The sequence below is a fragment of the Salvelinus sp. IW2-2015 genome, unplaced genomic scaffold (genome assembly GCF_002910315.2).
Source record: "Salvelinus sp. IW2-2015 unplaced genomic scaffold, ASM291031v2 Un_scaffold3556, whole genome shotgun sequence".
Taxonomy (NCBI): domain Eukaryota; kingdom Metazoa; phylum Chordata; class Actinopteri; order Salmoniformes; family Salmonidae; genus Salvelinus; species Salvelinus sp. IW2-2015.
Genome location: NW_019944835.1, coordinates 75,472 through 92,691, shown reverse-complemented (window position 1 = coordinate 92,691; position 17,220 = coordinate 75,472). Strand labels below are relative to the sequence as shown.

At 43.0% G+C, this 17,220-nt stretch overlaps 1 protein-coding gene and 1 long non-coding RNA gene across 6 annotated transcripts in view; both read left to right on the top strand.

Annotated features, from left to right (window-relative positions):
* The first annotated feature begins 4,730 nt into the window (after positions 1–4,730).
* LOC139025915 (zinc finger protein 177-like) overlaps positions 4,731–17,220 on the top strand; it is a 60,153-nt gene continuing 47,663 nt past the window's right edge. For all 3 annotated transcript variants that reach the window (XR_011477587.1, XM_070441183.1, XM_070441181.1), the window contains exon 1: positions 4,731–5,230. Coding sequence is in view for 2 of the 3 variants with exons in the window: in XM_070441183.1 (XP_070297284.1) it covers positions 4,951–5,230 (280 nt within the window). In the remaining variant the exon portion in view is untranslated. The remainder of the gene's footprint in view (positions 5,231–17,220) is intronic.
* The window catches only part of LOC139025917 (uncharacterized), a 5,675-nt gene continuing 376 nt past the window's right edge, over positions 11,922–17,220 (top strand). For all 3 annotated transcript variants that reach the window (XR_011477590.1, XR_011477591.1, XR_011477589.1), the window contains exon 1: positions 11,922–12,146. This is a non-coding gene — a long non-coding RNA (uncharacterized lncRNA). The remainder of the gene's footprint in view (positions 12,147–17,220) is intronic.

Sequence of the window (17,220 nt, the reverse complement as noted above, 5' to 3'; positions counted from 1 at the left end):
TTTATCCTTTAACACTTGTGTGTGTGTGTGAGGTAGTAAGTGTGGAATTGTTAGGCTTAGATTATGTTGGTTATTATCGCATTGTCGGAACTACAAGCACAAGCTTTTCGCTACACTCGCATTAACATCTGCTAACCATGTGTATGGTGACTAATAAAATTTGATTTGATTTGATTTGGATTTACAGTGAAATAAGGCCAATAAACACTACCAGAACAGCAATGGACAAGGCTATTTTACATTAAGGAGAGGCAATGGGCTATACGAGTGATCCAATAAGGGTTCCAGTGAGTAGAGGTTGGTTGGGGTCGTGGCGATCCAGACAGCTGGCCGGGTATAATGGCTATCGGTAGCAGCATAGAAATGGAGGTCTGTTTGTAGATACCCGTGCGTTTTCCGTCGGTAAGGTTAGTGGGGTTCCGTGTAGTGGGGTTCCGTGTGGTAAGAGGGGGGATCAATCCAAATTGGCAAAATAAGATATAGTGACGCCAAGGAAAATAAAATAAATAAATAAATAATAATATAATCAGTTTGTCCAATATACTTGTTCAAATAGCAAGCCGATAAGACAGCACGATTAGCGGGCCTCCGATGAGCGTTCTAAGGTAACGTCGGGACGGAAGGTGCCAGTTTGGATAAATCCTTCGGGCAGATACCGTCGGCAGTCGTCGGGCACGTCAGTCGTGAAGGCCCGGGTGGGTTCAGTATCTGCGCAGCAACAACAAAAGAAACGGGTCTCGGATGGTGATGGAACTACTCAGCTGGCTAGCTCCAGAATGATTAGAGTTTGCTCCGGGGTCCGACGTAAGCCATAGTCACACGGTTTTTGGCAGCTAGCTAGCTGCGAAAATTCAGGTGCAAGTGTCCAGAGCCTGCGGCTGGAATCCGGGGAAACTGAGAGAAAAAGAGTTCCGGAAATGCTCCGGTCCGAGTCGCGTTGACAAAAGTGACGGTAGATTATCGAGCTAACAGGAATAGCTGATGACCACTAAACGTGGGCAGCTGAAACACCAACGCTAGCCAAGCAACCGGCTAATTTCGGGGCAGCAGCAGGATTAGCTTCTGGCTAGCTTCGGAGTAGCTTCTGGTTAGCTTTCAGGCTAGCTTCCTTGAATTAGCCCTGGGCTAGCTTCCACTGATGGATTTTCAAAGATTGAGGTAAATATACTTTTTGGTAATTGGTGAAGCGGGTTGGGCAGGAAAGCTTTTTGCAAGAAAGCTTTGTAGTTGAGTTCTTGATATAAATAGATAAAAGGATATGCGAGAAAGGGTGTAAATTTATATATACCAGGACACGAACAATACGGAACAGAAAAAGACGTCTGACTGCTAAGCCCCCTTGGACGAAAAAATAATATCTTCATATACATATGAGATGAGTAATACATAGACTAAGATACAGTAGAATAGGATAGAATACAGTATATGAGATGGAGTAAATGCCAGATATGTAAACATGGCAGGAGATCATGAAGGAAAGATAGTGATGGTGCTCAATGATGTTGTTGTAAATGGGGGGGGAACAACCATTTCGGGCACTTAAAAAATAATTTTAACCCCCGTTTTTTCTCCACAATTTCGATATTGTGATGTTAACAGTGCTGTTGGCTGGTCGTCATTGACTTTGCGTAGGCTTAAACACGGGTTATACACTGATTATTTACGGCCATATTGGGTTAATGCCCCATTTTATCTCTGTTCTTTTTTAGTCAGGTTTGGTACAAAAATAAAATATCAATTACGGTCCCCTTCTCATTGCTTCTAACAAAAAATTAGAACGGTCGAAATTGTTTACTAGTCGTGGTCCTCGGAATTCTCTCCTGACATTAAAAAATGTTGATGATCTAGTTTCGTTGGTGGAGCTTTAAGACACTTGAATCGATGTATAGAAGGAGTGTAATGGTTTTTTAGGACAGCTGTTTTTAGTCAAGACTTTCGTGTTTTTACCGTAAAATGTATATTGTTGTACTGTGTGTGTTTTTAAAGCTTTGTTTAATGTTGTGTTAGTGTACGTCAGTTGTTTTGTCTGAAACGTTGTTTCCCCCTGGCTGCTATTGGACCAGGCACCAATATGTCGGAGGAAACACTGTTCACCCTGACGGCCGAGGTCAGCCTGCGGCGCCACAAGGGATTCGCATAGAGGTAGTAAAGCCCCCCCAACCAAACCCCCCTTAACCCGGACAACGCTTAGCCTATAGTTGTGCTGCCCTAATGGGACTCCGATCAACAGCATGTTTTGTTGGTACAGCCCGGGATCAAACCCCGGGTCAAGTAGTGATGCCTCTAGCACTTCGATGCAAGTACTTTCGACTGGCTGCACTACTCGGTATCTACTTTTTTTCACCACTCTCTGATCGGCTTCTGTTAAAGTGGGATTTTGGGACATCTTCTCCCGCCTCCGCTCTAATCACCAATCAACACTCAATCCACTATCATCTCTTTTGGCACCCGTAGCACCTCAAGCTAACTCGCAATAATGTTTCATCCACAAGCTTGCACTTTCCATGTTTGAAGGCCTCCATTTCATTGACCGACACATCAAGTTACTTCCATAATTAAATTCAAAGGCGAGTCTCCAATAGTCGCCTGCCATTTTTAATAGCCGGGCAATGGCACACATTATAGCAAAAACATTTAGGGTAAAATAAAGGAGCTGACAATTTATAATTTAATTACGATGTTTTAAATAAAATGTCCATAATATCTGTATTAATATTGGAATGATCGTGTTTCACAATATTTCTAACATCAAAAATATATTACTCAGATGTTCTATTGTGTTGTTGACTGAATGTTTTTTGTTCATCGTGTAACTCTGTGTTGTTGGTTTTTGTCGGAACTGCTTTGCTTTATCTTGGCCAGGTCGCAGTTGTAATGAGAACTTGTTTTCAATCTGGCCGACCTGGTTAAAATAAAGGCGAAAAAATAACACCATAATAATACATAATAATGTAAAGGAGCCAGTATATAGACTCTTCTGTTCTTATATACTCTACATGATGTTATTGTTACACACTGGAGCAGATAGACCCATAGTGCTTGTTCATTACTATACATCTACATGTAATTGTTACACCATGTAGGAGCGAGTATAGATCTAGGTCTGCTTATTAGTATACATTCTTACAGTGGAGTGTTGTTACACCAGTAGGAAAGTACTAGACCTAGGCTGTCAATTATATACATCTCCATGATGATTTGTTACACATGTAGGAGCAGTATAGACCTAGTCTGTTCAATATATACATCTACTAGGATGCATTTAACCATTGCAGTATACTCTGTTATTAAAACAACAGGTGCATGTTGAGCGAGCAGTAGACATAAGACCTAGTCTGTTCATTATTACATCTAGCATGATGTGTTGTTACAGCGCAGTGTAGACAGTAGTGAGAGCCGTAGGGTTCATGTATATCACTACATGGATGTAGTGCACCGATGTAGGAACAGTATAGAGCGCTAGGTCTTTCATGTATATACATCTACATGATGTATTGTACACCATGTAGGAGCAGTATAGAGCCTAGTCTGTTCATTAGTATACATCTTACATGATGGTTGTTACAACATGTAGGGCGTATGAGACGCTAGCGTGTCGGTAGTATATACATCTACATGATGTGTTGTACACCATGTAGAGACAGTAATAGACCTAGTGCTTCATTATATACATCTACATTGATGTATGTGTTACAACCATGTAGGAGCAGTATAGACCTAGTCTTTCAATTATATACATCTACATGATGTATTGTTACACCATGTAGGAGCAGTATAGACCTAGTCTGTTCATTATATACATCTACATGATGTATTGTTACACCATGTAGGAGCAGTATGGACCTACAGTAGCTAGCTACTTATTTAGATGTAGGAACAGTAGTAAACAGTAGTAAACAGTAATGCTGTAGTAAACATTTTTTATTCGCATTCATCAATCAACACATTCCTGTCTTTGTATGTCTCAATATAATAGTATTATTTAATTAAATCCATTTAAAATAATCTTTGTCTGAAAATAAAATATGATCCTCAACTGCGTTTCCCCCTCCAGTCAGCAGACGGCAATGTGCGTCTTTCAGGCGATGCTGCCAGCGTGATGTATAATCTAGTGGACGGTTCTTCATAAACAGCTTGTCAACCACCTCGGTAGTGTGAGATTCTGAGTTATACACTATAGCCCTTACTATATCACATGTGATTGAATATTAGCAACTGTTGGCCTGGGCGCCTGGGTGTCTGTGTGTGTGTGCTGGAAGTAACAGTTAGCCCCAGATAAGTGTGCTGGGAAGCTGTGGTTAGCCTTGAGCGGGAACAGTGTGCTTTGTATGCAGGTGCAAATAGCTCAGACAATGTTGCAGAGCTGTCTGACCTCAGCCTCTGGGGTGAGGGAGCGTAATATACACAGCAACAGCGCCGGGACACCAAAGAGCGCAAAGAGGCTAGGACTAGCCTGAGCGCCGGCGATAGGCTGGGTGAGTCTAAACCACGCCCAGTCTCAGGCCGGCTCGGCCGGCTCGGAAGCAGGAACTACCTCTGTCAGAGTATATTATAATTTCTTTGTCAGGAACAAGTCAGTTCCCTGTTCTACCCTGCGGGGTGGTACAGTGAACCCGTATATACGAAAGTTGCATTTGCCATTTATTGCTTAGTTAATAAAAAATACATAGCATACAATCGGTGACTCAATGTCATACTTATCCTTATACCAGATTGAATTGACGCAACCCTAACAGTAGCTTGCTAGTCAACATAGCCGAACGATTCAAGCTATTTATACGCTTTCGGTGTATATTAGCTACTGTGTTTTCGACACACTTAGGTCGTATCTACTTATTATTTACCTATTTAATATTACGTTATTTTGTATTAGTCAGCTATAGTAGCTGGCTGGTTAAATTAGCACTAGCCTAGTCGCTAATGATAGCTAGCTAGCTATTATCCCCGAACATGAGCTCCCTAAACATCCCCCCTCCTGTTAAAGAAGAGGCGGTCTGGTGGACGGAGAAAGAAGCTCTTGTGAAAGAGGAGAAGGAAGAAGAGGATGTCACAGTAAAACAAGAAGTAGAGGTTGAGGCTGTTACAGTGAAAGAAGAGGAGAAAGACGTTTCAGTTAAAGAAGAGGAAGAGGAGGAGGATGTCACAGTAAAAGAAGAAGCGGATGAGGAGGAGGGGGAGATTACTGTCACATTGGAGGAAGAAGAGGAGGTTGGAGATCTGTTTAACACCAGTAAGTACCGTCTCTGCAGTCGTTGAACCAATATGCAGTAAAGGGGTTCTACACTTTAATGTTGTTCTGTAGGAATGGCTGAAGCTACACTGTAACGTGTAGAACATCAAGAGTGGACCATCAACAAAACGTTAACAAGTTATAAAATGCATCCAATGACAATACCTGAAATACTGTAGTCCTCAATATCTCCTATTAGATTAGCCCAATATATAGTCTTAAAGGGGCAATCAGTAGTTGTTACATCCATTTTGGGACTTAAACATTAATGATATGTACCCATTGTTTCTTTAAGAATTCACTTATAAATGTCTCATGAGCTTAGTTAAACTGTTGTACCCCATCAGAACCCAAAATATGAGCTTTTTTTTACTCCAATGTTTGTTAGTAAATATAAACAAACACTGTATATCCTCAAAATATGGTTAAAACTGGAATGTTGATATCATGGATGGTTGCATTTCTCCAGCCCCATCCCTCAGCTTTTTACCGAAACGGTCAGGGAGTACGCTTTGTTATTGTTTCTACTGCTGATTGCTGCCCCCAATACTCCTCAAGGTCCAAGGACTGTATGTTATTTTCAGAGGTAGACTGGCTCTGGCAGCTAAAATAGTCAAATATTCATCTCGATGGATCGATTTCTCAATTGCGATACGTTTCTAGAACATAATTGCTGTACTTTTCATTCAATTAGATAATTTCAACTCAATACTTAAATATTATATCAAAATATTTCACTAATAGTTTCCGGACTAGTCTCCAGTCTGCTGCTGAAAAAATCCCCAAGCATGATGCTGCGCACATGCTTACCGTAGGGATGGTGCAGGTTTCCTCCAGCTGTGACGCTTGGCATTCAGGCTAAGGAGTTCAATCTTGGTTTCATCCAGCAGAGAATCTTGTTTTCTCATGGTCTTAGAGTTTTTAGGTGCTTTTTTTTGTCAAACTCCAAGCAGGCTGTCATGTGTCTTTTACTGAGGAGTGTTTCCTCTGGCCACTCTACCATAAAGGCTGATTGTGGGTGCTGCAGAGATGGTTGTCCTTCTGAGGTTCTCCATCTCCACGAGGAACTCGGAGCTCTGTCAGAGTGACATCAGGTTTTTGGTCACTCCTGACCAAGCCCTTCTCCCAATCGCTAGTTTGGCCGGTGCAGCTCTAGGAGAGTATTCCATTTAATGATGGAGGCCACTGTGTTCTTGGGGATCCATGCTGCAGAATTTTTTTGGTACCCTCCCCAGATCTGGCCTCGACAATCCTGTCTGGAGCTCTCGGACAATTCCTTCGACCTCATTGCTTGGTTTTTCTCTGACATGCACTGTCAATTGGGACCTTATATAGACAGGTGTGTCCTTCAAATCATATCCAATCAATTGAATTTACACAGGTGGACTCTGAACAAGTTGTAGATACATCTCAAGGATGATTATGGAACAAGATGCACCTGAAAGCAATTTTGAGTCTCATAGCAAGGGTCTGAATACTTATGTAAATAGGTATTTCTTGTTTTTTACCTGTTTTCACTTTGTCTTATGGGCTATTGTGACACCTCTGAAACAAGATACAATCAGAAAAACCTCTTCCTTAGCCTACTCCTCCCGCTGCTGCTTGCCTTCGTAAATTCTGCAGTCGTTATGCTCCTATAGTTTCTGGTAATAGCCTACACCAGCAGTCGTTATGCTCCTATAGTTTCTGGTAATAGGCTAAACCAGCAGTTTATGCTCCTTATGTTTCTGGTAATAGGCTACACCAGCAGTCGTTATGCTCCTATAGTTTCTGGTAATAGGCTACACCAGCAGTCGTTATGCTCCTATAGTTTCTGGTAATAGGCTACACCAGCAGTCGTTATGCTCCTATAGTTTCTGGTAATAGATTACCCAGCAGTCGTTATGCTCCTATAGTTTCTGGTAATAGGCTCACCAGCAGTCGTTATGCTCCTATAGTTTCTGGTAATAGGCTACACCAGCAGTCGTTATGCTCCTATAGTTTCTGGTAATAGGCTACAACAGCAGTCGTTATGCTCCTATAGTTTCTGGTAATAGGCTACAAAGCAGTCGTTATGCTCCTATAGTTTCTGGTAATAGATTACACCAGCAGTCGTTATGCTCCTATAGTTTCTGGTAATAGGTACCACAGCAGTCGTTATGCTCCTATAGTTTCTGGTAATAGGATACACAGAGTCGGCAACCTTTTCCATTTGTAGTGCCAATTTCTCTGACCATTTCTACTAATCTGGTGCCAGTTAGGATTTTCATATTCACATTTTACTGGAAAAGTTTCATTTAATTTATAATAGTAATAATAATTATATTAGTCTTTATCTCAACATCATTATCTGTGATTAATCTACATTCTATCTAAATGAAAATTATACAAATCTAAAAGTAACTTTTATTGCCATTGCCAACTATGTAAAAATAGCCTATATGAAACCAACAAACAAAAACATTTGCAGCCTGCAGGTAGAAAATATCCAGATTAAAAATAAATATCCTATAAATCACATTGGCTGCACATGGCCTGTCAACAACGAACTTGAAACATTCTATCAACTATCAACTGGGTCCTCCGAAACTTGCAACATTGTATAAAATATTCTGGGTGCCAGTGAGTTCTGGACAGACACAGCTGTCGTCTATTTGTGCAAAGGATAAGAAGTAATCAGGTATTTTATAACATTTCCACTGGATCAGAGCATTACATTTTTCCCTTTAATGCTGAGTGGTTATCGAAAGGGCGAGAGCTGGAAATAATTTACAAATACTTTGAGCAACTATTGTCATTCGTAATGGATTCTAATAAGACTTTGTTTACCTGCTGTTTGAGGTGAAGAAAAAATTAGTTGGAGTTGAATATATATATTTTTTTAAAGCTCCACAACTCATTCGTGGTGGTGCGTTAAGACAATCAGAAATACTATCAGACATCCCCAAATAGGCACATTTATAGGCCTACGTTTGTGCTCAGTCCAGGTAGACTAGCCCTACTTCTATATGTGTAATCAGGTCTGCGTCCTTACTCAACACTGACAGGAGTGTTTCAAACAAAAGACAATGAATAAATTGACAAAACTGACACATCTTGCGGGGTCAGGTCTGGGTGATCTGCCATGGGCTGTTTCATTTAGTATTCGTTTGGGTCGGTTGGGGAATGATTGTATTTCCCCATAGTATGTTGTCCCGAAGTTGACTGACTGAAAGGGAGTGTAACTTTGATTATAATTACACTTCCCTGAAGGAGGGAAACGAGGTACAACACCTAATTGGCCCCACACCTTCCTGGGTCGGTGAAGAGCGGTATTAAATTGAAGGATTAAATCCAAACCTCACGCTCATCACCTGTGGAAGGCGGGGCTTCCAGCAAGGCGTGAATTTGTGATAGTATGTTGTACCTAGTTTCCCTCCTTCAGGGAACAGTAGTTATAGTCATAACGTTACGCTTGTCATATGATAAACTTCAACTTAAATACAGGATCTTGCTGTCAGACAGTTTTTTTGTATTCTGAAATGCACTCGAACTATGTATAATTTAGTGGCTCCTTATGTTACGCTGGGAAAACAGTTTTCAATCATTTCAGAGTTTGCTAAATCCAATGGTTTTTAACAGAGTCATCTTGTAATCCAAGACGGCAACCCGCCTCACCCATTATGATACGGATCTGCTATTTTTTTTTTAGACCTTATAGCTAGAACCTCCATCAGCAGCTAGCCATCAGAAGCTAACCAACTAATTAGCTTCTAGCTATTTAGTCATTGTTAGCCACTGCTTGCGGCCTTTACCTTTTTAGCTCAGACACCAGCCGCTTTTAGCCTGGATAATACCTGCCAGTCTGTACAGCGCGATATCAACCCTGAGCATATCGGACTGTTTTTCTCCACTACATCACTGTATTCCTGCCGTAAGCTCTGGACCATTACACCGGATAATTGCAGCTAGCTAGCTGCCAACGAGTGGCCCAGACCCGAAGCTAGCCTTGAGCCAGGCCCATCTCCCGGCCTGCTCAGTGGACCCTATGACCACTCGGCTACACAGCTGATGCCTCCCAGACTCTTCACAAAGACGACTAGAAGCCACTACATCACCGGATTCCTGCCGTAAGTTCTGGACCTTTGCAACGGATTGGCTACAGTGGCTAACACCCTTGTCCCGAAGCTAGCACCAGTTAGCCTCGAGCCAGGTGCATCTCCCGGCTAGCAAACAAAATTACTCCAGCTACAATACCTCTTTTGCCAATTGGCCTGGACCCTTTGTCGACACGGAGCCCCGCCGATCCATCACGACTGGTCTACTGACGCAATTCCGTCCGATGTGCCCTCAACCGGCCTTTGCCAGACATCGGTGATGCCCTTGTCCCGAGCTAGCACCAGTTAGCCTCGAGCCAGGCGCGTATCCCGGCTAGCGTAGTAATGACTACCTAACGGCTTCCCTGGTTCATATATTGCTGTTCACTGGACCCTATAATCACTTGGCTACAAAGCTGATGCCTGCTGGACTGTTCATTAATCACGGGTCTCCATTTTTAAAATTTTGTTTCTGTCGGCCCAGCCTCGAACTCAGTCCCTGTGTGTAGTTAACTGACCCTCTCTGCCCATTCATCGCCATTTTACCTGCTGTTGTCTTAGCTGATTAACTGTTGTCTTACCCGTTGTTGTCTTAGCTAGCTCTCACAATCAACATCTGTGATTGCTTTATGTCTCACTTTATGTCTCTCTCTAATGTAAATATGCCTTGAATACTGTTGATTAGGGTAGTTATCATTGTTTTATTTTACTGCGGAGCCCCTAGTCCCACTCAACATGCCTCAGAGAACTCTTTTGTCCCACTTCCCACACATGCGGTGATCTCACCTATCATAACCGGTGCCTCCAGAGGTGCAACCTCTCTTATCATCACTCAATGCCTAGGTTTACCTCCACTGTGCCCGCACCCTACCGTACCCCTGTCTGTACATTATGCCTTGAATCTATCCTACCACACCCAGAAATCTGCCCTTTTATTCACTGTTCACAACGCACTAGACGACCAGTTCTGATAGCCTTTAGCCTTACCCTCATCCTACTCCTCTGTTCCTCGGGTGATGTAGAGGTTACCCCAGGACCTGTGTGTCCCCAGGCGCTCACATGTTGATGTTCTGACTATCCCGGTTTCCGAGCTGGTCATGGGTGCACATCAGCCACGCTCAAGGTACTAAACGATATCATAACCGCCATCGATAAAAGACAGTACTGTGCAGCCGTCTTCATCGACCTGGCCAAGGCGTTCGACTCAACAGCCGATAAGAACAACCGATCAATCAACAACCGATCGCTGCCCACACCGGCCCGACTAGCATCACTACTCTGGACGGTTCTGACTTAGAATATGTGGACAACTATAATCTCTCCTTCCAGACTAATATTTAGCTTCTCCAATCCAAAATTAAATCTAGACCCGGCTTCTTATTTCGCAACAAAGCCTCCTTCACTCACGCTGCCAAACATACCCTCGTAAAACGGACTATCCTACCGATCCTTGACTTCGGCGATGTCATTTACAAAATAGCCTCCAACACTCTACTCAGCAAACTGGATTCAGTCCTTCACAGTGCCATCCGTGTTGTCACCAATTCCCCATATACCAGCCACCACTGCGAACTGTATACTCTTGTCAGCTGGCCCTCGATACATATTCGTTGCCAAACCCAGGTCAGCTGGCTCCAGGTCATCTATAAGTCTTTGCTAGGTAAAGTCCCCCCTTATCTCAGCTCGCTGGTCAGCATAGCAACACCTCCTTTGGCCACCTTTCCTTCCAGTTCTCTGCTGCCAACGACTGGAAGGAATTGCAAAAATCGCTGAAGTTGGAGACATATCTCCCTCACTAACTTTAAGCATCAGCTATCTGAGCAGCTTACCGATCGCTGCAGCTGTACACAGCCCATCTGTAAATAGCCCATCCAACTGCCTACCTCATCCCCATGTTTTTATTTACTTTTTTTGCTCTTTTTCCCAGTATTTCTACTTGCACATCATCTGCACATCTATCACTCCAGTGTTAATTTGCTAAATTGTAATTACTTTGCTACTATGGCCTATTTATTGCCTTACCTCCGTACTCCATTTGCACACACTGTATATAGATTTTTCTATTGTGTTATTGACTGTACTTTTGTTTATCCCACGTGTAAATCTGTGTTGTTTTTGAGGCACTGCTTTGCTTTATCTTGGTCAAGTCGCAGTTGTAAATGAGAAATTGTTCTCAACTGGCCTACCTGGTTAAATAAAGGTATAATAAAAATATATATAATCTTAACTTTATTGACAACACCCAAATGGATACTGTCATTAACACGGTTCTTCAATAATTACACATAATACTTAATACTGTAGCTGTTTAGTTACAGTCACATGTTCAACTATCATCAGCTGATCCAGGAAATCATTTTCTGAATGCCAGTCAAATGACAAACATCACGACATGCAACAACAACCAGAGTGCTTCTTCATTCATTACTCTGGTCAAGACAGTTATGCCGTGCTCCATGTTGGATCCAACATTCCTAACAAATTGATGTTTATAATGTTATTGTCTGCTTAATTTACTGTAGGGTCTCGTTAGTCTGTTTGCACACAGATATACTTTGCTCATAATGTGTAGAGAACTGTTCCTTGACGGATAGGCTATTATACAACACACAGAGCTATTTTCCTATATTTGTTGTTAGGTGAAGTTAAGGACCTACAGTAGGTCTATGTTGTTGTTAGGTGAAGTTATGGGTCCTACAGTAGGTGTATGTTATTGTTAGGTGAAGTTATGGGTCCTACGGTAGGTCTATGTTAGGTGAAGTTATGGGTCCTACAGTAGGTCTATGTTATTGTTAGGTGAAGTTATGGGTCCTACAGTTGGTCTATGTTGTTGTTAGGTGAAGTTATGGGTCCTACAGTAGGTCTATATAATTAGCTTAAGCCTTTTTATCATTCATATATAGTTTGGGTCCTTCTCTTTTAGCCCAAGGATGGTCTACTAAATTCGACTACAATACCAGTTAAACATATCGTGTTTCTCATCTTAAGAAGTATATAAAACTGAAAACTAACCATCTTAATGAAATAAGTGGATAATGAGTCCCTCGTTTATTCGCACGTCTAATTGCTAAAACGAATAACATCCATAAAGAACATAGTTGGCATTTCCATGATTCGAGTTGTTATGAACATATAATCCATAATCGTTCTCCTAGTTTGTTGTTTGTTCCTTATTACAGAAACTAAGTAACACACTCTACAAATCAACTCCATAATAAGCCTGTGTCCAGGCTGTTTGTAAGGGCTTCTATCTTTTACCTTAGATATAACAAGATAACATGGCACGAGTAACTAGTTTTGTAATTCTGGAGTTGCTGCTCAATTACACGAGAATATCAACTCTTGGGCCTCCCACTCAAAACTTACCTCACATACCTGCCTCAACCCATTCAGAGACATAGTGGTTTCTGCGCTTCATATTTACGCGGATGAAGTTTATAGGCGTAACTATAGATCCACGCACAGATGTAAACTAGGGATACGATAAGCTTCACGTCACTATAACCCAATAGAGAACTTTCACATGACCTCTACACTGTCATAGAGGAATAGTCGTTTCCTCTATTCATAAGCCACAGATTTTTAGGCATAAAGTATTCCTACCATCATGACTAGGCTTGGGTTTTGAATGTAGCAATATCATGCAAAGGATATAGTGGCTCACAAATCACGATCAACTGTTAGAGTGGGTGTTCTCATTACTCTATTTCAATAGTTAAGATTTACTAGACTATAATCTTCTACTATAACATTTAGTGTGTTTTCCTTATATTAGCAATTGGAGGAGTTATCTGTTAAAATATGCTACCAAAATTGCATTCTCAAAGGAAAAGTGCCCGCTCAATTTTAGATTTGAAGAAGAATAGCAGTCGACATGAGTTACCGGAGGAACCTGTATTTTGGAGATCTCATAAACAGTTTTCCTGACTCACAACTGCATATTAAGAGTGTTCGAAGCTCACTCATAATGAATAATATCAGAATTTAAATATGTTGTATTCCAAACTCATTTAGATGTTTTCTATGCTAGACATCGCTGACAACATCACTGCATCCTTCAATAATAACATGAAATTTCTTGCTCTCACAGTGATTTTAATAAGACTCAGTGTTCTAACACTAATATATTTTTACATCATTCATATATACACTGATGAACATCAACATGTCCATGATTTATTTTACACCACCACACTATGATTGGGACTGATGTGGGCTGGTGGGAGTGCGCGCGTGGGTGTGTGGGGGAGCGCTAGTGGTACTTTACGACTGTTTGCTGTGACTGTGTTGATCAATACTGTTATATGCACTTTGTTTGTTCCACAGGAGAGAAACAGGAATATAGTGGATCCTCTGGGGAGCCTCAACAACATCATGATGCTGAAGAGGCAGGAAAGATCTCTCCAGATCAGAACACCTCAAGAAACACCAGCAGAGATCCACAGGGAAGAGAACTCACTGCTGCTCTGACTGTGGTAAGAGATTCACCTCATCAGGATTACAATTCACCAGAGATCACACAGGAGAGAAACCCTATAGCTGTGGTCAATGTGGGAAGAGTTTTACTACATCTAGCAATCTGAGTGGACTTCCGGCGCCGAAAAAGAGATGGCCGCCTCGCTTCGCGTTCCTTGGAAATATGCAGTATCTTGTTTTTTTATGTGTTATTTCTTACATCGGTACCCCAGGTAATCTTAGGTTTCATTACATACAGTCGGGAGGAACTACTGAATATACGATTAACGTCAACTCATCATCGTTCCTACCAGGAATATGACTTTCCCGAAGCGGATCCAGTGTTTTGCCTTCCACCCAATACAATGGATCCGAAAAAGGGGAAAACGAGGCGGTCTCGTGGTCAGGCTTCGGAGACGGGCACATCGCGCTCCACTCCTAGCATACTACTCGCAATGTCCAGTCTCTTGACAATAAGGTTGACGAAATCCGAGCACGGGTAGCATTCCAGAGAGACATCAGGGATTGCAACGTGCTCTGCTTCACGGAAACATGGCTAACTCAAGAGACGCTAACGGAGTCGGTGCAGCCAGCTGGTTTTTCATGCATCGCGCCGACAGAAACAAACATCTTTCCGGTAAGAAGAGGGCGGGGGGGTATGCCTTATGATTAACGAGACGTGGTGTGATCATCATAACAACACACAGGAACTCAAGTCATTCTGTTCACCTGATCTGAACTCCTCACAATCAAATGTCGACTCATTATCTACCAAGGGAATTCTCTTCAATCATAATCACAGCCGTATAATTTCCCCCCTAGCAGACACATCGATGGCCCTGAACGAACTTTATCTGACTCTTTGTAAACTGGAAACCACACACCCTGAGGCTGCATTCATCGTAGCTGGGGATTTTAACAAGGCTAATCTAAAAACAAAACTCCCTAAATTCTACTAGCATATCGATTGTGCTACCAGGGTCTGGAAAAACCCTAGATCATTGTTATACTAATTTCCGCGACGCATATAAGGCCTCCCCGCCCCCCTTTCGGAAAAGCTGACCACGACTCCATTTTGTTGATTCCAGCCTAAACAGAAACTCAAACAACAAGCTCCCGCGCTCAGGTCTGTTCAACGCTGGTCCGACAATCTGAATCCACGCTTCAAGACTGCTTCGATCACGCGGATTGGAATATGTTCCGCATTGCGTCCAACAACAATATTGAGAATATGCTGATTCGGTGAGCGAGTTCATTAGGAAGTGCATTGACGATGTCGTACCCACAGCAACGATTAAAACATTCCCAAACCAGAAACCGTGGATTGACGGCAGCATTCGCGTGAAACTGAAAGCGCGAACCACTGCTTTTAACCAGGGCAAGGTGACGGAAGCATGACGAATACAAACAGTGTAGCTATTCTTCTCGCAAGGCAATCAAACAGGCTAAGTCCCAGTACAGAGACAAAATCGAGTCGCAATTCAACAGCTCAGACACAAGAGGTATGTGGCAGGGTCTACAGTCAATCACGGATTACAAAAAGAAAACCAGCCCCGTCGCGGACCAGGATGTCTTGCTCCCAGACAGGCTAAACAACTTTTTTGCCGCTTTGAGGACAATACAGTGCCACTGACACGGCCCCCTACAAAACCTGCGGGCTCTCCTTCACTGAGCCGAGGTGAGTAAAACATTTAAACGTGTTAACCCTCGCAAGGCTGCAGGCCCAGACGGCATTCCCAGCCGCGTCCTCAGAGCATGCGCAGACCAGCTGGTGGTGTGTTTACGGACATATTCAATCAATCCTTATCCCAGTCTGCTGTTCCCACATGCTTCAAGAGGGCCACCATTGTTCCTGTTCCCAAGAAAGCTAGGTAACTGAGCTAAACGACTACCGCCCGTAGCACTCACTTCCGTCATCATGAAGTGCTTTGAGAGACTAGTCAAGGACCATATCACCTCCACTACGACACCCTAGACCCACTCCAATTTGCTTACCGACCCAATAGGTCCACAGACGACGCAATCGCAACCACACTGCACCTGCCTCTAACCCATCTGGACAAGAGGAATACCCATGTGAGAATGCTGTTCATCGATTACAGCTCAGCATTTAACACCATAGTACCCTCCAAACTCGTCATCAAGCTCGAGACCCTGGGTTCGACCCCGCCCTGTGCAACTGGGTCCTGGACTTCCTGACGGGCCGCCCCCAGGTGGTGAGGGTAGGTAACAACATCTCCACCCCGCTGATCCTCAACACTGGGGCCCCACAAGGGTGCGTTCTGGCCCTCTCCTGTACTCCCTGTTCACCCACGACTGCGTGGCCATGCACGCCTCCAACTCAATCATCAAGTTTGCGGATGACACTAAAGTGGTAGGCTTGATTACAACAACAACGAGACGGCCTACAGGGAGGAGGTGAGGGCCCTCGGAGTGTGGTGTCAGGAAATACCTCAACATCAACGTCAACAAAACAAAGGAGATGATTGTGGACTTCAGGAAACAGCAGAGGGAGCACCCCCTATCCACATCGACGGGTCAGTAGTGAGAAGGTGGAAAGTTTTAAGTTCCTCGGTGTACACATCACGGACAAACTGAATTGGTCCACCCACACAGACAGCGTTGTGAAGAAGGCGCAGCAGCGCCTCTTCAACCTCAGGAGGCTGAAGAAATTCGGCTTGTCACCAAAAGCACTCACAAACTTCTACAGATGCACAATCGAGAGCATCCTGTCGGGCTGTATCACCGCTGGTACGGCAACTGCTCCGCCCACAACCGTAAGGCTCTCCAGAGGGTAGTGAGGTCTGCAGAACGCATCACCGGGGGCAAACTACCTGCCTCCAGGACACCTACACACACCGATGTCACAGGAAGGCCATAAAGATCATCAAGGACAACAACCACCCAAGCCACTGCCTGTTCACCGCTATCATCCAGAAGGCGAGGTCAGTACAGGTGCATCAAAGCAGGGACGAGAGACTGAAAACACGCTTCTTCTCAAGGCCATCAGACTGTTAAACAGCCACCACTAACATTTAGCGGCCGTGCCAACATACTGACTCAACTCAGCCATTTAAAAATGGGAATTGATGGAAATTATGTAAAAATGTACCACTAGCCACTTTAAACAATGCCACTTAATATAATGTTTACATACCCTACATTACCCATCTCATATGTATATACTGTACTCTATATCATCTACTGCATCTTGCCATCTTTATGTAATACATGTACCACTAGCCACTTTAAACTATGCCACTTTATGTTTACATACCCTACAGTACTCATCTCATATGTATATACCGTACTCTATACATCTACTGCATCTTGCCATGCCGTTCTGTACCACCACTCATTCATATATCTTTATGTACATATTCTTTATCCCTTTACACTTGTGTGTCGTATAAGGTAGTAGTTGTGGAATTGTTAGGTTAGATTACTTGTTGGTTATTACTGCATTGTCGGAACTAGAAG